Raw genomic sequence first — 23,799 nt, forward strand, 5'->3', positions numbered from 1 at the left:
TCAAGTCAGTAACTGCTATTGAAGAGCATTATAATACAATGTTTTATTAGATTTTAATGTAAAGTTGCTATTAAAGGTAAATGTTTTTTTGGATTAAAAATAAATGTAAACTGTAAATTAATAATTTGTTTTAAAAATGTTATTATCATTATTTGTGGGTTGTGTGAATCGCTTTTTTGAATGTAGGGTGGGGTCAGGTAAGGAAGGAGGGCACTGACGATGAGTTTAAGGAGTCGAGGGGGTGGTGGCCCGAAAAAATTTGGGAACCACTGATCTAGTTAATGTTTTTGAGACATTATAACTCAGGTCTACCTGAGTTATGTCTCAAAAAGAAAGACCCTAATTCACTCCCACTTACTTTTAATCATGTTCCAATTTTCTTTCAAGATCAACTTTCTCTTCTTAACCAATTTATTCTGGTGCCATAAGTTACATACATAGTTTCTCCTCATCCTCTAAAAAAACTCTGTATTCTTTTCTGTTCAAAACATTACTTCTCTTCTACTCTCAACTCCTAACACTTTACAAGTCTCAGATCCGACCAACCTGGGAATGCCGTTCCCATATTTGAGATGGTGCACCCACAGCCCTCCTAAGAATTCTTGATGATATGCAGAAGCAGATAATCTGTTTAACTGGTGATCCTTCCCTCACAGACTTTAAGCCTAACTTCTGTTAGGCTTAAGACCAACTGTGATGAGGTGTTGATCTTGGCCACCTGTAATGAAACTGGCATTTATCAATGCTAGTTTCATTACAGAGAATGATCAAAACTTGATCAGTGGCACTTGCAACCCAATCTGCATCATAACAGTAACTGCATTTTATTTACAACAAATGAAAAACAAGAGCGAATCAAATTATGCTCCTAAAGTCTACTTTAGAAACAGCACTTGGTAAAATATAATGGAATCCTCAAGTATCTTGGAATAACTCTTGACAGATACTTGACTTTCAAAAATCACTTGACAAAGAAGACTGCTGGCAAATTAAAAATCTGCAATACCATCTCACAGAAATTAGCAGGCTCTTCATGGAATGCAGATGCCAGTACATTACACACAACAGCTTTGGCATTTGTGTATCCAGCAGAATAATGTGCACCAGAGTGGCTTAACAGTCCTCACGCCTTGCTGGATGATGTTCATCTCATTCAAGCCATGAAATCTATCTATGGAACAATAACATCAACTTGCTGGCATCCAACAACTTCATAGTAATATTCCTCCTCAATTACAGAAGGCTTAGGCAACAACCTGCAGAGTAATATTATAGAGAACAGTGACTTGTCTATACATGAAGACATCTATTGCACAGCTACTCATAGAATGAAATCCAGGTTACATGCTTCGAAAACTGCTGCACAAATGTTGCACAACAGTGCTGATATCATATTAGCTTGGAAATTATACTGTTCATTGACTGCCTGCTTATACTGTTCACTAACTTTCTGGCAGAAAACTGGCCATATGAACACAAGAAATTGACAGACATAATACACTAGCCTCAAAGATGTTTCAGTTGTAAATAACTAGTCTATGTCCTGAACAGAAATCCAGCAGGTACTTACCATTATTTACTCTTTTCTATAAATTTTCCTAGAACATTTCTATATATTTGGTAATCATTTCTTACTCTGCTGTTTATTCGTTGAACAAGAACCAACTTTTCTCTTTCATTGTCAGCTGCCTTCTCTAATGCCTCAAATAATTCCTTCACTTCTTCCTTAGTAGAACTTTCTGTAGGACCATAGGCACAAAAGTTTCAATGCACAGTTCCTCATTCTGATATCTGCCTACATTACTCTACTTCAGGGTTTCTCAAACTGTGTTCCGCGGAAGGTGAATAGGTGTTCTGTGAGAGGTTCTGACATTTGTCATTTTAGTTTTCTAAGCATTTTTCATGAATAAATATTTTATAGTAAAAATATTCTGAGGAGAATAATATTCGTGAATACGTCAAAAAGCTCAGACCCAGAACACCTAATAACATCTGTGTATTGTTAATTTTCACACATTGAAACCTTTCAACATTTGGGAGAGGGAATGCTGCTGTTTATGACGGGTCATAAAAATTGCCTGCAAGCCCATTACAACAATTGGTGTCATATCTTCTATTCTCAAAATTGAAGGAAATGACATCTGTGTAGCAAATGTCAGTGACCAAGCAGCATATTTTTAAACATGGAAGTATTCGTGAATTATCGTTAATTTTCACACATTGAAATCTTTCAACAATCGGGAAAGAGAATACCGCCGTTTATGACTGATCATAAAAATTGCCTGCAAGCCGATTACAACAATGGGCGGCGTGTTTTCAAAACTGAACGAAATAACACCTGCGTTGCAACTATCAGTGACCAATCAGCAAGGAAGTATAAAGAAAATTTTTCCACTGAAATTGAAGATCAAGGTAGTCTGTATCTGGTTCTCAAATCTATCACTACTGAATACTTTCTTCGCAAGTTCGTATTGCAGTGTGTAAGTGCTTGTTCTGAAACCGGAGTGCCGTGATTTTTTTAAAAGTAATAGTAATACAGAGTTAAAATCTGATATGAATAAGAGCAAAGGCACTTTGTTTAATATTGGTATTAAGAAATCTCTTATTGAAGGTGTTTGTGACAGAACAGATAGTGAGTCATCCACCTGAAGCCTACAAAGATCTCCAGGATGTACAAAAGGAGGGGAAAACTACCAGCACACAGGAGAAAAAGTCTGCATTCACTCGTAAGTACTTATAATAATATTATAAATATATTTCGTGATCAGAATGGGATATGTATATGAAAATCAGCACAAATTAATTTAATGATGTTTGCCTGAATAAACTATGACATGCTACAACATTTCATTAGTCCAGTGATTGATAACTAATTTAAATGTAATTTATATTTGTCAACATGCCACACCGCATACATAAGTGCATTAATACTCTTTAAGATTATGCCATAATTAGTTATTAATACTTATGTTAATGTATGGACTTTAAAAAAATTTGGACAGGTTTTTGTTGGGACCAGGCCCTCGGGGGGGAAAAAAAAAATCAGCTAATGTCTTTCTATTCTCGTATATAGGGAGTAGGCGAGGCGACTTTTAAAAAAAGAATTCTTCTTACTCTTTTAACTAATTTTATAATTAATATCTGATTTTTTTCAAACTGTTTTAATTTTTGTTACTGAACATTTTATCAAATCATTCTCATTACAATTGCTTTTACATTATTTGATATGGTTTAGTACTTTTCTTACAAGTATTGTTACAATTCATATTTACTTTTGTGTGTTGCAGTCTTTTTTTTACTATTTTGCATTATTCATTTACTTTTATATTATTTGATATTTCTTATTTATAATCCTATTGTTTTTCATACTAAAGTTACTTTTACAACAAAATTCTATTTGTTTTTATTATAGCTCTGACAAATATTGGAATTTGAATATGATTGAAAAAATACCCATGGATTCTTGTTTATTTGCAAACTGTGGTTTCTTCAAAAGCTAATATTAAAGAACAAGAGTCATCTAAGAACAGACCAAAACAGAAGTACCATGAAAGTTATTTAAATTATGGATTTACGTGTATTGGCAATATACATGCTCCTGATGTTTTATGTAATAAAATACTAGTAAACAGTTCTTTGGCTCTAGCTAAATTTCGTAGGCACTTCGAAACGAAACACACTGATTACAAATGAAAAGATATACATTTTTTTATGAGAGACGACGCGACTCGCTAGAAAAATCTAAACTTCAAATGGCTACAATTGCTACAACTGAAAATGCAACAAAGGCATCTTTTCACGTGAGTTACCGCATTTCACTTCATGGTGAAGCTCATACAATTGGTGAGACGCTCATTAAGCCTTGTGTGAAAGACACTGTATCATGCATGTTAAACGAGCAGGTTGCTAAAAAAACAGATGCAGTACAATTATCAAATGATACTGTTTCACGCCGCATCAAAGATCTTTCTGCTGACATAGAAAAAGAGCTAATTTATCGACTTAGATTGCAGTGAATATTCACTGCAAATGGATGAATCTACAGATGTCGCAGGACTCGCTGTATTACTAGTGTTTGTTCGTTAAATATTTGATAAAAGTATTGAAGAAGATTTACTCATGTGCGAATATCTACAAGAAAAAACTACCGGAGAAGATAAATTCAACTGTATTAATAATTATATTACAAAACAGGAAATCGGTTGGGAGAAGTGTATTGATATTTGTACAGATGGTGCTTAAGCAATGGTAGGTAAGATGAAGGGAGTTGTAACACGTATCCTGCAAGTAGCTACAAGAGCCACCAAAAGTCATTGTGTTTTGCATAGACAAGCACTAGTAACAAAAAGAATTCGTACATATTTAAAAACTATTTTGGATGAAGCCGAAAAAATGATCACTAGGTAAAATCTCGACCACTTCAATCCACATTATTTAAAATTTTGTGCGATGAAATGAGTAGTGCACATAATGCACTTTTATTACATACTGAAGTGAGATGCTATCCAGAGGAAAAGCATTATTGAGGCTTTTTGAACTTCATAGTGAGTTGATGGTCTTCTTGATGTCACATAATTTAGGACAAAATTTTATTGAAGTATTAAGAAATTCTTCATGGTCTTGCAATCTGGCAGATATTTTTACAAAGTGCAATGAAATTAACTTATTACAAGGAAAGAATATTACAATTTTTAATACAAGAGATAAAATTGCATCTTTTGATAGGAAGTTGCAATTCTGGATTTCTACAGTTGAACAGAATACTTTTGATTGTTTTCCCACCTTGCATGAATTTTTGACTGAAATAAATTCTAAAGTAAATGAAGAAGTATCTAACGTAATTTTAGAACACTTGCGTGACTTGCAATCAACCCTTTAGCAATATTTTCCAAAATCCAGTGAAGACAATTCCTGGGTTCTGAATCCATTTACAGTGACAGCTAAGCCAGCAGGATTCAGCGCAAGTGACTATGAAAATCTAATTGACTTAATTAGTGACTGATTTAAAAATAAAATACAAGGAACTGCCAATAAATGAATAAATGGACAAGCGTATCAAAACTAGCTATTTTTGTTTTACTTCCTTTTACGACATATTTATGCAAGGCAGGATTTTCATATTATGCTGCAACTAAATCAAAGTCCAGGAATAGATTCGACGCTACACCAAATATGAGAATTCAACTTTCTAATATTGTACCTGATATCAAAAGAATTTGTAATTCAAAGACCCAAAAATATCGGAGTCATTAAGAACTTAATTTGCAATATACGTTTTACTATTTTTATGTGTTTTGTTTTTACTAATTAACATTTGACAATAAATGATTGTTTTTTCTTAACGATTAGATTTACTCATTTATTTTATTTATATTTACCTAACCTACAAAACCAGCACACAGGAGAAAAAGTCTGCATTCACTCATAAGTACTTATAATAATATTATAAATTTTTGGTGATCAGAATGGGATATGTCAATGAAAATCTGCACAAATTAATTTAATGATGGTTTAATTGATGTCTAATTAATTATCAATTATTAAATAACAATAAAATAAGCTAAATTACCAATTAATCATTAATTAATACATTACAAAATAACCAAGGTGTTCTGTGAACATTTCAGGATTTGTAAAGTGTTCCGTCGTAGAAAAAGTTTGAGAAACCCTGCTCTACTTGATACTGCCTACCATTCAAGATTATTATTACTATTATTATGGGCTACTCCAGGGAGTCATTAGACTCATCGAGGGAGGCCCCAAATCATATTCATCACAACTATTCGACATTCATACAGTATCTATCATACCTCGCCTTAAACTCATTCACTGTCACAGCATCCACCACAGACTCAGGGAGCACATTCCACTCATTCACTACTCTAAAAGTAAAGAACCCAGCTCTAACACCTTTACTAACCACACTTTTGCCCAGTTTCCATGGATGTCCCCTAGTCCTCCCACAACCAGCCCTGTTCTCAAAAATATCTTCTGAATTAATTTTATAGAAACCCTTCAGTAATTTGAATGTCTCAATCATATCTCCCCTCCTCTGCCTATCAACCAATTTTTGCAACCCGCAAATCCTCAACCTGTTCTCATACGGTTCATTCCACAGACCTGCTATTATCTTGGTCACTCGCCTCTGGATCCTCTCCACCTCCTCCCCATCAAGAAGAAACCTAGGTGACCAAATCTGAGCACAGTAGTCGAGATGGGGTCTTATCAAGGCTCGATACAGAGGAACAATAACCTGCTTGTCTCTGCTTGTCAACGTATTCTTCAGCAACCAAGTGATTTGATGAGCTGATTTGGCCACTTTTGCAATGTGTCCCCTAAATTTCAATTCCTTATCCACCAACACTCCTAAATCTCGTGCCTCATCAATTTCCTGGAGCACGGTTCCACCAATGCCGTAAACTGCCGCCAATCTTTTCACCCCAAAATGCATAACCTTACATTTTGCCACATTAAATTGACATCCATTCTCCTTAGCCCAGACCTCCAATCTATCCAAATCATCCTGCAAAATTTTGACGTCATCTGCATTCATTATTGCCATACCCAACTTCGCATCATCCGCAAACAAATGAACTGTTCCTCTCAGATCCTTTCCTATATCATTTATGAACAAATTAAACAGCAGTGGTCCAAGAACAGATCCTTGTGGCACACCACTAGTCACAGGCCGTCTTGTGGACTCTACTCCTGAGTAAACCACTCTCTGATATCTCTCCGTCAACCACCCTCCTATCCATCTCACCAACCCTATGTCCATTCCCATATGCTGCAATTTACTGATTAGAATTCCATGTGGTATCCTGTCAAAGGCCTTAGCAAGGTCCAGTAGAATCACTGTAAACCCATTACCCTTATCCAGTTCAGCCGTCACTGTGTTATAATATGTGAGCAAGTTACTGAGGCATGACCTACCCTTCACAAAACCATGCTGTCCCCGATACATCCCATTTTCTTCTATCCAATCTTGTATTTTCCTCTTGACTATTTTCTCTAAGACCTTGATAATGATTCCTGTTATGCTGATTGGCCGGTAATTTTCAACAGCAGCCTTGGAACCACCTTTGTGCAGTGGAACTATTTTCCCCTCTTTCCACCCCCTTGGGACTGACCCAGTCCTGAGGCTCAAATTAAACAAAATGGTCAAGGGCACTGACAATTCTTTGGCTGCTTCACGTACGACACGAGCTGGTATACCATCCAATCCCACAGATGTATTGACATTGAGGTTCTGTAATAGACTAGTTACCTCTACTTCATTCATCACAATTCCAGTATAAGCTGTTGGTTCTTCCATTCCTGCAAAGTCACCACCTGGATGATATACTCTTGCAAAGTGCTCGCTCAGTAATTCCACAATATCGACTGATTCGGTTACCTCCCTACCCTCAGCATTTTTTAAGATCATTCTACCATGAGCATTTTTCCTTTTACTTGCAACATATTGAAAAAACTGTTTGGGATTCTCTTTAGCCTGCGTGGCCAATTTCCTTTCGTAATCTGCTTTTTCTTTTCTTTTCTTACCACCCTTGTTACCATCCTGGCCTGAGCTTTATACTGTTCCTGCGCCTGATAGTCACCCTTCTCCTTAAATTCCCTCCACAATTGTTTCTTTTTTTGCAGCTCAAGCTTAATAGTGTTATTCATCCATTTAACCCCTACTTGATTTATTATTCGGACTCTTGGTATACAGTCAACCATTGCCTCCTGCAAACAGTTCTTAACCACCTCCCATGCACTATCAACATCCAGCCCTTGCAGTTTTACATGCCATAGCATTGAGCCAAGCATACACACCTAAGCTTGTCATACTTACCAGCCCGGTAATTCCACATGTACCCTGTCTTAATTGTAAATTTGAATCCTTTAGCCACCTCCCAAGTCATGACCTTATGGTCACTCTCACCAATTGGTGGCAACATGGTCATGTTCGTTACAGCCACATTCTCAGTTGCAATTACTAGGTCCAGCACTCTCTGCCCCCTGGTATTTTCCAATACATGTTGCCGTAGATAGTTGTCCCTTAATAACCGCATAAAATCCAATTCCTTCCTCCCATGTGCCCTCTCCTCTTTCCAGTCAATGTTACCATAATTGAAATCACCCATAATAATTACCCTCCTTCCACTCATTTCTTCTATTTGCTTATGCATACTATCCCCATCATCCACTCCATCACCCGGTCTATAGCAGCACCCAATTGTATATTTTGTTCTGCTAGATTCTATCTCACACCAAACAGCCTCAAATGTGCTTTTTTCCCCATCCTGCAGTTCAACTTCTATACTCCTTGGCTGAAGCTCATCAGCTATCATCAATAACACTCCTCCCCCCTTTTTATTCACCCTGTCACTCCTGAACACGCTATACCCGTCGCATTCAATCCCACTAGCTTTATCATCTTCTGTCAGCCATGTTTCACTAATACCGACAACCTGTGGCCTGGAAGTGCCAACCATGGCCAAAAACTCTTCCTTCTTGTTCCTAATACTCCTGGCATTAGTGTACATGAATCGCAGAAGCCCATTTGTCCCATCCCTACTTTGATGCCTTATACTAACTATCCCATTCTATAACTACTCCTTTTCCCTAATTATTATGATTGCTTGAATATAACATCTTGTATTTGCTGCTAAGAAAGGTTTTCACCTGCCATTTCAATTCAATACTTATATATTTCTGCTAATTCCATTTCTTTTCCATTGATGCTTCTTATGTTGATGAAGCCAATCTTCAACACTGCTGATGTTAAGTTGGGATTTGTTCTAGTAGCTTACCTTTCTCTGTTTGTCCTGGTTCCCTGACGAAAACAATGAGGTGGGAAGGGGGAAAGCCACGTTTAAATCAGCGATGTCCTACCTGCATGAAATTTTATCATCATGTGTACGTTATTGTATTCCAATTAGATATTTTACCAGTTTGTATCTTTTTTTTTTATCCTTTAATCACACTCTTACGCATCTTAAGAAGATGACTCCTTGTTTTCCTGCTACTAATTGAAAAATTTCCTTTGTGGTGTCAATCTTATAGAATTCCTTTAGTAACTTATAAGTTTCTATCATGTCCCACTCTCTTCAAATTGTCGACTAATTCTGCAACCAACGTAACCTTCAATCTATCTTCATAGGGAACATTCCACAGACCTGTCACTCATCTGTGTGTCCTTCCACCACCTCCTGATCTCCAAGACTATGAAGTGACCAGATCTATGCAGAGTAGTCAGGATTTGGATGAATCACAGCCTTATAAAGAGTGATAATAACATTCATATCTTTACTTGTTAATGCGCTCTTCAATATCTAAGTAATCCTTTGAGCTATTTTGCCAAGTTTTACAATATGATCTCAGAACTTCAAACCTCTATCCATCATCACACCTCATCAATTTCCTGTAATCCAGTACCATCAGTATGATACTTAGTATGTAATCGTTTCATCCTGAAGTGAATAACCTTAAATTTTGCAACATCAAATCTATAAGCATAGCCATTTGCCCACACTGCCAATTTATTTAAATCATCCTACAGGATATCTATATCACCTTTATCAACTAGTCCCCCCCCCCCTCAGTTTTGCATTGTAAGCAAACAACTGAATATCCCCTTTCTCTTGAATATTCTGCTATATCATCAATACACAAATTAAGGAGTAGTGGTCCTAATACAGAGCTTTGGAGAACTCCATTAGTCACCCTTATTTGCCTTGATTCCACTCCATCATAGACCACCTTCTGATGTCTGTATGTCAACCACCCTCCTGTCCATACAACTAACCTCATATCCATACCTATTTGTTCCAACTTACGTAACAGTTTTCCATGCAGTATTTTGTCAAATGCCTTAGCAAAATTCATCAATATCATAATGTGGCCATTTCCTTTATACTGCTCTGCTGTAATCTTATTATAAAATAAATTAATGTGAATAAATTACTAAGGCAAGACTTACCTTTTACAAAGCCATGCTGCTACCTATATAGATCCATATTTGTATCCACCCATTCCTGAATTTTACTTTTAACAAACTTCCAATACTTTAAACCCCAACTTCACAGATACTAATTGGTCTCTAATTTGTCACTCATGTCTTGGAATCACTTTTACGTAATTATTATTATTACATGACACCTCCAAGGAATCCAAAGACTCATCGAGGGAGGGCACCTAACTCTCGGTCTCCACAACTCAAGTCCATCAAGTGCAGCAAACCGCATCATCCATACCAGTGTTTCTCAAAGTGTGGTACGCATACCCCGGGGGATATGTGGCAATTTTTGGCTATGCATCATTAACGCATGGAATCATTATTAAGAAAAAAATAATTAATTTAAACGTATATATTTCTTAATAAATTATATATATTGGGGAGGGGAAGAATATATATATATATATATATATATATATATACAGGGTGTTCGGGATAAATTTGACAGTTTCGTAAGGAAAAAGAAAATCTTCTTTGTATCTATTAAATTTAATGAATTGACAAAAAAACATTACAGGCAGAGTTAATTACAATACTATCAACAAGATTTACTCAAAATAACCACCATTAGCATCGATCACAGCTTCAATTCTGCTTCGGAACCTCGAACAAGCTGATGCTACAGTCTCCCTGGGAAGGGCCGCAAAAACTGTTTTAATTTTATCCATTAACTGGGCTTTTGTATTACTGAAAGTGCGATTGGTGTCTTTTCAAACTGCGCCCCATACAAAATAATCCATGGGGTTAAGGTCTGGGGAGTTTGGAGGCCAAACATTTGGACTGGTGAAGTCGTAGAAATTTTCAGACAACCATTTTTGACTTTTCCCAGAGGTGTGGCAAGGGGCCGAATCCTGCTGCCATACATACGGCCTACCATTGGCTACCCTTGTTATCCAGGGCTTGACTACAGTTAGCAACTCCACGAACAAAGCCCGAATTCCAATGCCAGGGTTCTTCAACACCTGTTCCTGCAGATTTGCGAGGAATTCTGCTGTACGAACGCAATCAGATCGTCTGCTAGGGATCTTTCTTCTTGCTACATCCTCGTAGTCACCATTGCAAGTCTCTAGTTCATGCCTGATTGTTTTTACTGTATTCAGGGAGCATTGGGCAGCAGTCGTAATATCCTTATTTTGATGGCGGGCACGAATCATCATGATACAAGTTATTCTCTTCCATGATTCAGGTGGGTTCCAGCTATCCATCCTTTCTGACATCTTGTATATGAATGAAGAAGGGTCCAAACTTTTAAATGAAGAGAAGTGTGTGTTAATACATGTAACTTACGGAAAAATATAATTAATTATAAATATGTCAAATTTATCCCGAACACCCTGTATATCAAAAAAAAAAAAAAAAATCAGCTAACGCCTTTTTTGTTCCCGTCTAGGGAGTGGAGAGGCCATTTTTAGCCCTATCTAACCTATTCTATCCCTATCTAACATCCACTGAGCTACACAGGCTATATATATATATATATATATATATTAAATTATATTATGTATGAATTCTCCTGCTCAAATTATGAGTTACTTCGCTCCCTACCGAAAATAACATGCCCTCTGCAACACCTACTATACTGCACGAAAAACAGTTTTATTATGTCCCTGAATAAGGTACAGAGATGTTTGTAGGCTGTGCAATATAGTTCTCAACAAGTAATGCAATTAGAGACAACTGGGATAAAAATGGCACTAACTAATGAATCATGCCCAATCCCACAGAAACTGCTGTATAGACTCGAGCAAAACCATTTGACACCACCCCGTCATGAACATGTTAAAACTAAGAAATATATAGTTTTTTAGTTGAAATGGCCCTCATTTCAACTGTTGAAATGAGAGCCAACTCAACTGTCGGCTTGCCCGATAAAATTTCTGATGGAAAATTGCTGAGAACTTTAGCACAAATCCACAGACAGTGTACAACATTTTAAAATATAAAAAAATTAAAAACAATATGGGAATTGCTTTAAATTTGTGGGGAATGATAAAAGCAATGTCTCAACGCAGATATTAAAGAAGCATTGCTTCAGAATTGTATGTTATAGCATTGCAATTATCTTTTGAGTTGTATTTGCAATCTTTGCCACATGAACCGTGAACTTCCTATCTATTAACACTCCAAGATCCCTAGCCTCATCAGTTTCGTCTAGTCTAATCTCACCAATATAATGTGATATTGTATATCTAATCACGCCGAAGTGAATGACTTTACATTTACTGACACCCATTTTCCATGACCACAATTCCAGCCTATAGCACAATTCAAACGCAAAGTGAGGAGCTTCTGATTTCTAAACATGTTTGAACTTGTCACAGCATTTAAAACCATTCCAGGCTCATATTAATTTTGATAATTTTTCATGAACACTTATTCACTTTCCACGGAACACCAGTGTTCCGCAGAACAGAGTTTGGGAAACCCAGATCCATATGGATCACATTATGACGGAAAGCAGTATTAAACCTGATATCAAAATTGGAGATGTTAATCTCAGCTCTTAACTTTATGCAGATGACGTCATACTTTTAAATAAATCCAGTACAAGTCTGCAAGATTCTTTCACTAAATTGAATAACTGTTGTAATAAATTCAGCATGAAAATCATCAATAACAAGACAAAGACAATGAAAATAGACAGAAATACTGAAAATATCAACTGCATCATGAATGGAGAACCAAAAGAAGTAAAACATGTCTGAATTGTCAGCTATGCCAGTCCCGAGCCCAGATAAAAATAGGGGGATTGAGGTGGTGCAATACCTCCCGGTAAATGGGGCTCATGGCCGTTGAATCACCATACGAAATGAATGAATGAATGTATGTAAGTTATGTACATAACGATCTATTGTTGTTGGTTTTGAACATTGAGTTTTATTATTATTATTAAGAGAAACCTCCAGGGAGTCAGAGACTCATCAAAGGAGGTCACATACTACACACACACACACACCAGCTATCATACTTATTCTTGAATTCATTAACACTGCTTTCACTCACAACATACAATGGCAATCCATTCCAATCACGCACCACTCTCTGAGAGAAAAATCTAGCACTCACCCCATTCTCAGCGGCCTTCATTCTCAGCTTCCAAGGATGCCCTCTTGTCCCTTCCCCACCCTCCATAAATTCAAAAATTTCATCAATTGAAATATTGTATGACCCTTTCAAAAGTTCGTAAGTCTCGATCATATCTACTCCCACTTTCTCCTGTTTGCTAGTGTCTGCAGTCTACAAATTCTCAATCTGTCTTCATAATCAGTATTCCACAATCCATTTAAAAACACTCTCCTTTGTACTCCACAATCCATTTTAAAACGCTCTCCTTTGTACTCTCTCTCTCTCCAATATATATCAGAATCACAATCAAAACCAGACCTGTGCACAATAGTCCAAGTGAGTTTTATCAAGGCCTTGTAAAGAGGCAAAATAACATCCTTATCCATACATGTAAACGTTCGTAATAGCATTGTAATTATCTTTTGAGTTGAATCAGCAATCTTTGGCACATGACCCCTGAACTTCAATTTCCTATCTATTAACACTCCAAGATCCCTAGTCTCATCAGTTTCTTCTAGCCTAATCTCACCAATATAATACGATATTGGATATCAAATCACGCCGAAGTGAATGACTTTACATTTACTGACAATGAACTGACACCCATTTTCCATGCCCACAATTCCAGCCTATTCAAATCATTCTGCAAGTACTGCATATCAGCAGCACTGATGATTACCTTACCTAAATCTTGCAGAGGCACATCCCCCCCATATACCACTTTTTGATATCTGTCAGTCAGCCATCCTCTTATCCACGCTAATGTTCTATAACCCAAACCCATTTTCTCCAATTTATGCAGCAGTCTGTCATGCTGTATTCTGTCAAAAGCATGAGCAAAATCCAAAAGTATCATGGTATATCCATTCCTTGTCTAGTTCAATGGTAACATTGTTATAGAATGTGAGCAAGTTGCTAAAACATGAACTTCCCTTAGTAAACCCATGTTGTTCGTTGCAAAGTAGAGGTTCACTGTCAACCCATTTCTGAATGCAAGCACTAACCAATTTTTCCAAAATCTTCACCACCACTCCTCAGATACTAATTGGTCGATAGTTGGATACATCATCTTTGCACTACCCTTGTGCAATGGAATTACCATACATTCCTTCCATTTCTGAAGAATCTTCCCTGTCCTGGCCAGTTCAGCTGAACACTCTTTTAGCACACATGCTGATAACCCATCAGTACGTGTCGACATTGCTGAATTCTTATTCAATTTGTGCAACAGCTCTAATACCTCGTCCTCATACACCTGCATTTCTTCATCTAGTGAAGAGGTATCAGTGAGCTCAATGTTGCATATACCAGGTTGATAGCTTTCAGCAAAATGGGAACTCATTAACTGAACAACCTCTTCTGCATCTGTAACAATCATGCCATCTGAATTTAGAAGAGTTATTCTTTCATATTCATTCTTTCTTTTACTTGCAGCATATCGATAGAATTCTTGTGGGTTGTTTTTAGCACACAGAGCCAGTTTCTTTTCATATGCAGACTTTGCTTTCCATATAACAGTTGTGACTATTCTAGCCTGCTGCTTAGAATGTTCATAATGGACATCATCCTTATGCACACAGTATTCCTTCCACATCATCCTTTTCTTACGAATCTCTTGCTTAATATGATTACACATCCATTTGATTCCTACTCTATTTATTCTTCGAGCTCTCGGGACACATTCTGATATCACATTTGAAGTGTTATTTAAATGCTTTCCATGCACTTTTGATATTCTTTCCATCCAGCAACCGATCCCATTCCACTGAACTCAGTATACTCCTCAGTTGGTCATAGTCTCCTGCTTTGTAGTTCAGCATATAACCTTTTCTGAATGGAACATTCATAGACTTAGTCACTTCCCAAGTGAGTACCACATGATCACTGTCACCAACCAGAGGCAGAATAGTTATGTCTTTAACTGAAATGCCCTCTGACACTATAATCAAATCCAACTCTCTTTGCCCTCAAGTTCCTTCTGTCACATGCTGCTTGAGGAAGTTGTCCCGCAACAGATCAATAAATGCATTTTCATTCTTCTCATTAGATTCTACTGCTACCCAATCAATATTTGGATGATTAAAGTCTCCCATTATGATTATTCTTTTCACATTCTTCTCACAAAGAAATGCATCACTAAATTTTCTATTTGGTGATGCATTTCTTCATCACTAGCAACTGATCCACCAGGTATGTAGCAACATCCCACTCTGTAATTAGTCTTGTTAGATTCCACCTCACACCAGATGGCTTCAAGTCATCCAATATCATTAGAAGCATGCCCCCCCCTCCTCTCCTATCTCTAGACACTCGATACCAGTTAGCAGGTCTGATTCTGATAGCCAGGTCTCATTAATACCTACAATCTAAGGTCGCAACGCATTAACTAAGGAAAAAAACGCTATCCCTTTGTTTCTGATACTCGTAGCATTTGTGTACAGACATAATAATCTACCTGTTTGTTTTTTTGTATTGCCATGTCTGTAGTCTACCTGACACAGATGGACAACTTGCAGATCTCTTTTATTCTCTAATGCCTTACACATGTAGACATCTTTGCACGCATATGATGGGTCCAAACCAGATGAACACAAACCCAAAATTGTCAGCATTTCCATGACAAAGCCCATTCCCGTCATTAACACAGTTATATAACATTGTTGCTCTTACACTCACATTCACACCATTCCTCCTTTTATAATTTAGTTTCCCCGACTCTCTGTGTTAGGTCTCATACCAGTTATTAGTTTTTCTAAACTCCTGATACCAAACTCATCCAGGTATAGGCCATCTCTCCAGGTCCAGTCCGAGAGTATCTGATGCTCCTAGGCAAAGAAAATTTAGGCACCCCTATACATTGTCTCTCTATATATATTTTGCCATACTCACAAACACACTACACATATGGATATTTATAAAAATATCATTATGAACATTAAAAAAATTTATTAATCAAAACCAATACATTTGTATACATATATGATTACTCCTAATATCTGTATAGCAAGAAAATTATCACATCTTAAATACAAAAATTATGAAAAATTAATATTTCGGGCTTTTGCTTTGGCAATGTTTTGAATAAATTCACCTATATTGATTGTAGATGCAATTTCATGCTCTATAGATATTATTGCTAGACCAGTGAGTAGTTTCTGAGCCATCGTAGAGCGAGTGTAAGTTTTTGTAAGTTTTAATTTCGAGAAACTCCTTTCTGAACTTGCTACTGATACTGGCAATGTTGAAAAAATTCTCAGAGCAATAAACACATTTGGAACACTATTTTCTAAATTAGTTTTGCATATGTATATATTATTGCTATGACAGGACATCTAATGAGGAAGTATTTTCTGGAATTCGCCTTGCTATTATTTGTAATTCACTACATAAATCTGTTCCGTCAATATCTCTAGAATTATCATGTGTTAAATAATTTTCCAATATCAAACATTTTTTAAGCAATTCTGCTGAAGTAATTTTTTGAAATTCATATATATTTAAAAGAAAACCAAACTTTTCATTAATTGTAGACATGTGCTTGAATTTTTCATCAACATATGCAATTGCGGTATCAATAATTGAAAAATAAAAATCTACCTTAAATTTTTGTTTAAAATCTGTTATGAATTCATCCTCTGCTTCATACACAAATTGTTTCTTTTTTTTTTCTAAGTCTAACTGTTTCTAGTTCAAAATTAGATGTTACACCTAAGACTTCAGCAATTTTTTCAGCATCTGTTAACATCCTTTCAAATTCATCCTCATTTCGTATTTTCATTAAGAAATTCTTTGTATCATTAATAAAATTTATGGCACCATTTATATCAAGACTTGTATTCTGAAGTTGTTTACTTGTAAAGTTTATTTCAAAACGTATATTATACCACATTACTAAGGATGTGATAAATTTGAACGTCCTTAAAATTTTAAGAAGACTACTTGCTTCTAATTTCATGGTATTTCCACTTAATCCACATAAACTATCATCTTGAGATATTTCTTGCAGTGCTTCGCAAACATCAGACAAATTACATCTTAGGGGCTGTAATGAGTCAATTCAACTCTCCCATCATGTATCACAGACTGGTTTGAGTGTAAAATTACTTATGTGTCTTTTGAGGTATTCCCATCGACGAGTCGAACTGGAAAAAAATACATACAGATGATGTACTGTGGCATCTAAAGTATTAGCAGTGCAATTCACTACTAAATTTAATTAATGTAAACTACAGGGTACATACATTGCTCTCAGGTTAATATTTGAAATTCGTCTCACTGCACACCTTTTACATCAGTTTTCATATTACTGGCATTATCGTATCCTTGACCTCGTAAATCTTGTATTGGATTGTTAGTTTGAGGGTTATCCCGGAACTTCCCCGCTCATCTTGGGACAGATGCCAGAAGGAGGAAAAATCTCTGCACTTGAGGTTAAGTATACAAAGAGCATGGGAGTGAAAGAAATAGAGAAAGGCAAAAATAATGTAGGATCATCAGCAAGCACCAGGCTGCTTGATTTATTTCATTTTTTTTATTATTAATCAAGGTTTTACTAATTTTTTTCAAAGATTATAATTTTTCCCCAAACTATGTAGCAAAATCTGGCACCCCAAAGTCTTAGCACCCCTAGGTTTGCCTAATAATAAAACCGGCCCAGTGTCCCTCCTATACAAATCCAATCTTCCCTCAAACTCACTGTACACATCCAAAAACTCACATCCATTCCTTTACAAGGCAGCAGAAAAAGTTTGCAAACATTTTGACTTATGTAGTTTTACTTTTGATTCAGTTTCATGGTTTAGGAAAAAAGGCCATTAACAAAAAACATATTGGGGGGGGGGGGGGGCCCTAAGTGGTGATATATAAGTGCTAAGCCATTTAGAAAAATAGTAATAATATTGAACTACTATAATAACACATTAGGTTTGTCTTTCTTAAGTAGGATTCACAAATATATAAGTATGGAATGAACCTTATGAGAACAGGTTGAAGATTTGTCGGATGCAGAAATTGGTTGATAAGCAGAAAAGGGGTGATATGACTGAGACATTCAAATTACTGAAGGGTTTCTATAAGATTAATTCAAAGGATATTTTTGAGAACAGGACTGGTGGTGGGAGAACTAGGGGCCATCGACGGAAACTGGGCAAGAGCGTGGTTAGCAAGGGTGTTAGAGCTAGGTTTTTTACTTGGAGAGTGGTAAATGAGTGGAATAAGCTGCCAGAGTCCGTTGTGGATGCCATGACTGTGAATGAGTTCAAGGCAAAGTATGATAGATACTGTGTGAATGTTGAATAGTTGTTCTTGACATGATGTTTAGGGCCTCCCTCGATGAGTCGAAGGACTCCTTGGAGTTGCCCGTAATAATAATAAGAAGAAGAAGAAGAAAAAAAATCAGATTCATTAAAAATAAAGTAATACATACATGAATACTCAATAAAATTTTCATTATTAATGTAGATTAAATTACATTTTATTATAATTGTAATAAAACATAGCCTCAAATAATGCTTTCAATGTATTATTTGGGACTATGTTATTTTAAAATTAAGTACATACAGTCTAAGACTTTTGACCAGCCCATTAGAATGTTCCAAATACATGCCACTCCTGTATTCCATGGACCAGGTTGTTATTGCAGTTTCACATATTAGTTAAAAAATACTTTTGCTCAGGCTATTGCTGAAGCTGAGAAACCACTCAGCAATAGCCTTTTAGCAGGAATATAATATCGTCCATTGTAAAAAGAATGCTGATGCAGCATTGGAGTATAACGACAGCAAAGTAGCCTTTAGAAAAATCTGCTACAAAGAGCTAGAGTTGGAGTTTGACAGTGAAGATGTAAAGCAACTGGTGTATTGCTATGGAAGAAGAGCTCTCAAATGAAGGTCCTGTAGCGCTAGAAACACATGAAGTTGCAGAAGAATAAGAGAAAGAAAGCAAGAAGCAGCAGCCAATATCCCCCCCCCCACACACACACACACAAAAATATATAACTTTTACAGTGAAAAAAACTGGCAGAGGTATTTGCCTCTGAATCTGAAGATTTTTTTTGTTTTTGTTGAAGACCTACACCAATTAATAATGCAGCAGCTTGGAGAATTAGTCTTGCTCCATGTATATTTCCAGTTGATTACTTTATTGATAAGCACTGAAGCACTGTACAGTTCCCTCCAAAATCATCTCTGATTTAGAGAATATTCAGTGGTTCGATGATCAGAATATGCATCTGTCTGTCAGCCATCCTCTTATACAAATAAACAATTTCATGTCCATTTCAATCTACTCCAGTTTATGTAACAGATTTACTTACAGTATTGTGACAAATGCCTTTCAAAGTCTAACAGAATCAGGTATAACATTCCCTTTATTTAACTCAATCAGTGGTGCAACTAGGGAGGGGGATAAGGGAGCCTGTTCCCCCCCCAAAAAAAAGAAAAAGAAAAAAACACTAGAAATTTTTCCAAAAATCTTTTCCTAATTAAAATTATTATTTTTTATTTATATTGTGTCGTGTCTTCTATTTCTGTACTACTCACGAATTAGAGGTCACATAAGGTGGGAATACCTTATAGCTCTCGGGAATCACGGCCACTGATGAACAAGAGGCGAACGAAGTATTGCTCCGTCAAATCAAGCACTACTTCGTTTGCCCGAGCCGGGCCAAAGGAGATCATTGGGATCATGTATTGGCGATCACTGCAGATGCTCAGTCATAGGTCGTATGCAATGCGTAGTGTGTATTCTCAAATCATATACTTAACTCCCCCCCTCCCAAGATTAAATCCTGAGTGTGCAACTGAACTCAGTTATCACTTTATTAAAGCAAGAAATAAATTACTACAGCTTAGTACAAATACGGTAGATATGTCATGTGATAGCAGGAAAAAATAAACACATGAATTTTTCATCATCCATGCAATATAATTTTTCGTACTTTATTCATTAAATTTATTTTACATTAAAAGGATTGGCAGATCTCTCAAAAGGAGTTAAACTACATTCTGATGATATTTTTGTTGCTGCATCATGTCAGCAACATTCAAGAAAACTATGACCAACATCAATGGAAAGAACAGCAATTACAGTAACAGAGATGTGCTATCAGTACATTCACAATATCCTGGATATTCCAGGTGAGGAGATCTCTAGTGTCTTGTTAGGTTCTGCACATCTAATCCACTGAGATGTTTTAAATATCTGAAATATGGGCATACCCAAACTGCCTGTCATGGAACTACCTGTGCTCAGTATGGTAGTAAAAAGCATAGTAATAAATCTTGCTCCCCCAAAGAAATTTATGTGTCAACTGTAAATGAGACCATCCAGCCTACTCCTGTGAACATAAGATTGACATAAAGGGAATTTTTCAATATGAGTAGTAGTAGCAGAAGAACAAAGGATAATCTCTGGAAGATGTGTGTGATTAGTAAGCTTGTGTAGAAAAAAGTATGTATAGATTCTTTGCTTGGAGAGTGGTAAATGAGTGGAATGGATTGCCAGAGATAACTGTGAGTGCTCCAATGGCAAATAAATTTAAGGATGGGTACAACAGACATTCTGCGAATAATCGTTAGTGTAGGTCTCCAGAAATGCGACTCCATGGAGATACCAGTATAATAACAATAACAACTTGTTAACAATAGTTAAAGTAATATAACATTTTCTTTTTTTACTTTCTAACTGTTTTAAAGATCCAAAATTATGTTAAAATGTTTTAACTGAAATAGCAGAGCCCAAATGCGTGCTGATTACTTTGAACATTCATGCTTCACAAAGCCAATGATACTAAAACAACAGAGAATGTTAAAAAACTACCATGCTATCAAAGGTTAAAAAGTCAGACATCAGACTCCACCCAGCCTATGCACTGATTTGTTTGTTTGATATGATATTTTATGGTGCATAGATCATACTGCACCAGGACACAGGTTACAGCAGTACATATGGTAAACAGTTAGTAGGACAATCACAAACATCCATGCCCTTGGCAGGATTTGAACCTGCAGCCTATTGGCTGGAGAGTGGATATGCTAACCACTTGGACAACCAGGAGATGTCCAAGTGGTTGGGCTCAGTGCTTAGGCAGATGCCTAAGCACTGAGCCCAACCACTTGAGCCACTACAACCATGCACTAATCAGTCTAGCGGTTTACTGCATGACTAAAACTTTCTAGATTCTTCATTTGAATAAATAGATATGATCTTAGTTTCCACAGTAACAACTCAAACTTCCCTCTCTAACCTGCAAATTTTCAGTTAGAGTTGGAAATCTGAGTTTCTACCAGCACTACTCATCAGTTTTCTCTTAGCCCCTCCTCCTGACATTTCATCTGTAATAATATTTGTGTATATTTTTGCTCTGATATACCAGATTGAAGAATTTCCAATTCAGAATCTGCTCTTATCGGTCTTTTATGGCTAAAAATCTTGAGCCTAATTCTATCACATCCGTTTGTTGTTACTATTGCCTCGTTTAATGCCAACTATTCTGAAATTTTTCTTTAAATGATGTTGACTTTTTCCAGTTCAACTTTTCTAATCGAAGTCATCTCCATTGGAAAATTTTAATGTCCACAGATCTTATAAACTGTTCTTTTCTAACTACACTAATAACAGCAGGTAGAGATGAATGTAATTAAACTATCCTGTGACAAATTCTTCCTCCCTGCAATTTTCTTCATTCTTTTAAAAAATTCTTTGAATTTCTTCATGTGTCCTACGAGGTCTGAAAGATGAAAAATTTATTCACCTGGATGAGTGCATAGACGACTTGATGATGAATAACTATCAATATTAGAAAAAATAACTCTGTAGGTGAACAACTATGACAGTTGAATACAACAACATGTACACAGATACCAAGAACGACAGTGCTAATGATAACACAGTTATTAATTCTCCCCTGCTCCTACTTATACATTGCTGGTATTGGTTTTGATCAGGTAGTAATAGTAGTTAATAACATAAGAAAAACAAAAGTCATGGCATTTGAAGGTTGAGATCATGTTATATCAAAACCAGTCATAGAAAATAAAATAAGAGAACAAGGGACATAGTTTAAAAATAAGATGAAAAATCTAACTTAAATTTTACAAAATACTGGCCACTCCCACTCTGTTATATGGTTTAGAAATATGGAATGTTAAAAAGAAAGATCAAACTAAAATACAAACAGCAGAAATTAGATTTTTAAGAGCAATTAAACGATGCACAAAATTAGACCATATACAAAATAAAGACATTAGAAGAGAAATGGGTATTTACAACGTAAATGAAAAGATCAAGGAATATAGAGAAATGAAAAGGGTATTTATTTAGGCTAGAAAGATATCAACTACCAAAAGAATAAATATAGACCAAAGGGAAGGACGGAGGAAGACCAAATGCAAGATGGTGAGACCAGTAAAGTCAGAACAGGCAGATGCCTAATTACTCATGAGAAGAAAAAGAAGAAAGAACACATCTGAAGCAAACGTTTACCATAGCATTCAAAAGTGATCAGTGCTTTCTATTAAAGTCTATGGCTTACCCATTCTGAAGAGTTTTACAGCATTGTACCCATTGTATGAAATTAATTATCTAGTATCGTTGATCGTTTTTTATATTGAAGGTGCAGATAACATAACACAAGAAAACAAGTCATGGCATTTGAAGGTTGAGATTATGTTATATCATAACATAATCTCAACCTTCAAACTAGAAAGATATCATGTTTACATGTTTATTATTTTAAACATGTAAACATGATTTATTATTTTAAACATGTATCCATCTTGTTATAGATGGATACATGGTTAAAACAAATTACAAACACACACGATTATTAAAATAATAAATGCATGAATATACTGAATTGCTATTTTATTCAAATTACAATGTTTCAAGAACAAAAAATATACTCACTTATTCCGTTGATGAATAATTAAACTCAATGGAAACAGAATATACTCTTGAAGTTCTTGGATAGCTCTACGATCGACTGTATGAAGATGTGTATTAAGTTCTTGTATGTTTAGGGTGCTCTGATATTTAGTTAACTTTAAACAGACTGGTCGAAGAAGTTCAAACTGCTTGTTAAAATCTTTCATTTTCACAAACGCTGCTAAAATAGCATATCACATGATCACTCGCAAAACCATAACAATTCTTTCATACTAATATTTAAATAAAAAATATGTATATATAAATACGAGTAGTACTATGACCGTGGAATTTTTCATATCCTAATCCTCGGTTATCTAGCATGAATAACTCACCTGTGATGTTTTTGTATCACTTTGTATCTAAAAACGTCACGAAATCAATGATTTTTGAAATAAGCACGTGGATCAAGAAAGGAAACACGAAGATGTTTATTTTTTTTTAACAGTGTAGAGAGCATGGCGGCGCTAGCGACAAGGTCGGAAGTTGGTACCTATGACGGTTGGTGATGTAGCACGGGGTCTGTAGAAGGCATTGAGCATTAACGCCGTACTAATTGAAGATACAGTATTTCCGTTTAACCTGTTGCCGTGTTGTATGTGCGAAACATGTGACATGTCTACCGATGTTCCGAGCAGCAGTCGAATGACTCGAATCAGTAAATTTTTAATCTACTTTTAAGGGAGTCATGTGATTTTATAAGTATTTCAGCATTTCTGATTGTTGTGGTAACTGTACAAGAGAAATTTCATATCGCCTGAGAAAGAGTTTCATATAAGGACAGCGCATACATTTTATTCAAAATGTAT

At 36.0% G+C, this 23,799-nt stretch overlaps 1 protein-coding gene across 6 annotated transcripts in view; it reads right to left on the bottom strand.

Annotated features, from left to right (window-relative positions):
• Positions 1-23,456, bottom strand: part of Tti1 (Telo2 interacting protein 1) — a 729,405-nt gene extending 705,949 nt beyond the window's left edge. For 2 of the 6 annotated variants that reach the window (XM_090394773.1, XM_090394770.1), the window contains exon 1: positions 22,973-23,313. In XM_090394773.1, the coding sequence (XP_090250899.1) occupies positions 22,973-23,157 (185 nt within the window). In that variant the 5' untranslated portion in view covers positions 23,158-23,313. The other 4 variants (XM_090394772.1, XM_090394771.1, XM_090394775.1 and 1 more) reach the window with 4 other exon arrangements.
• Between the last annotated feature and the right edge of the window lie 343 nt (positions 23,457-23,799).

Source organism: Typopeltis vanoorti, chromosome 6 (assembly GCF_054136105.1).
Source record: "Typopeltis vanoorti isolate ZY-2024b chromosome 6, IOZ_Tvanoo_1.0, whole genome shotgun sequence".
Classification (NCBI taxonomy): domain Eukaryota; kingdom Metazoa; phylum Arthropoda; class Arachnida; order Uropygi; family Thelyphonidae; genus Typopeltis; species Typopeltis vanoorti.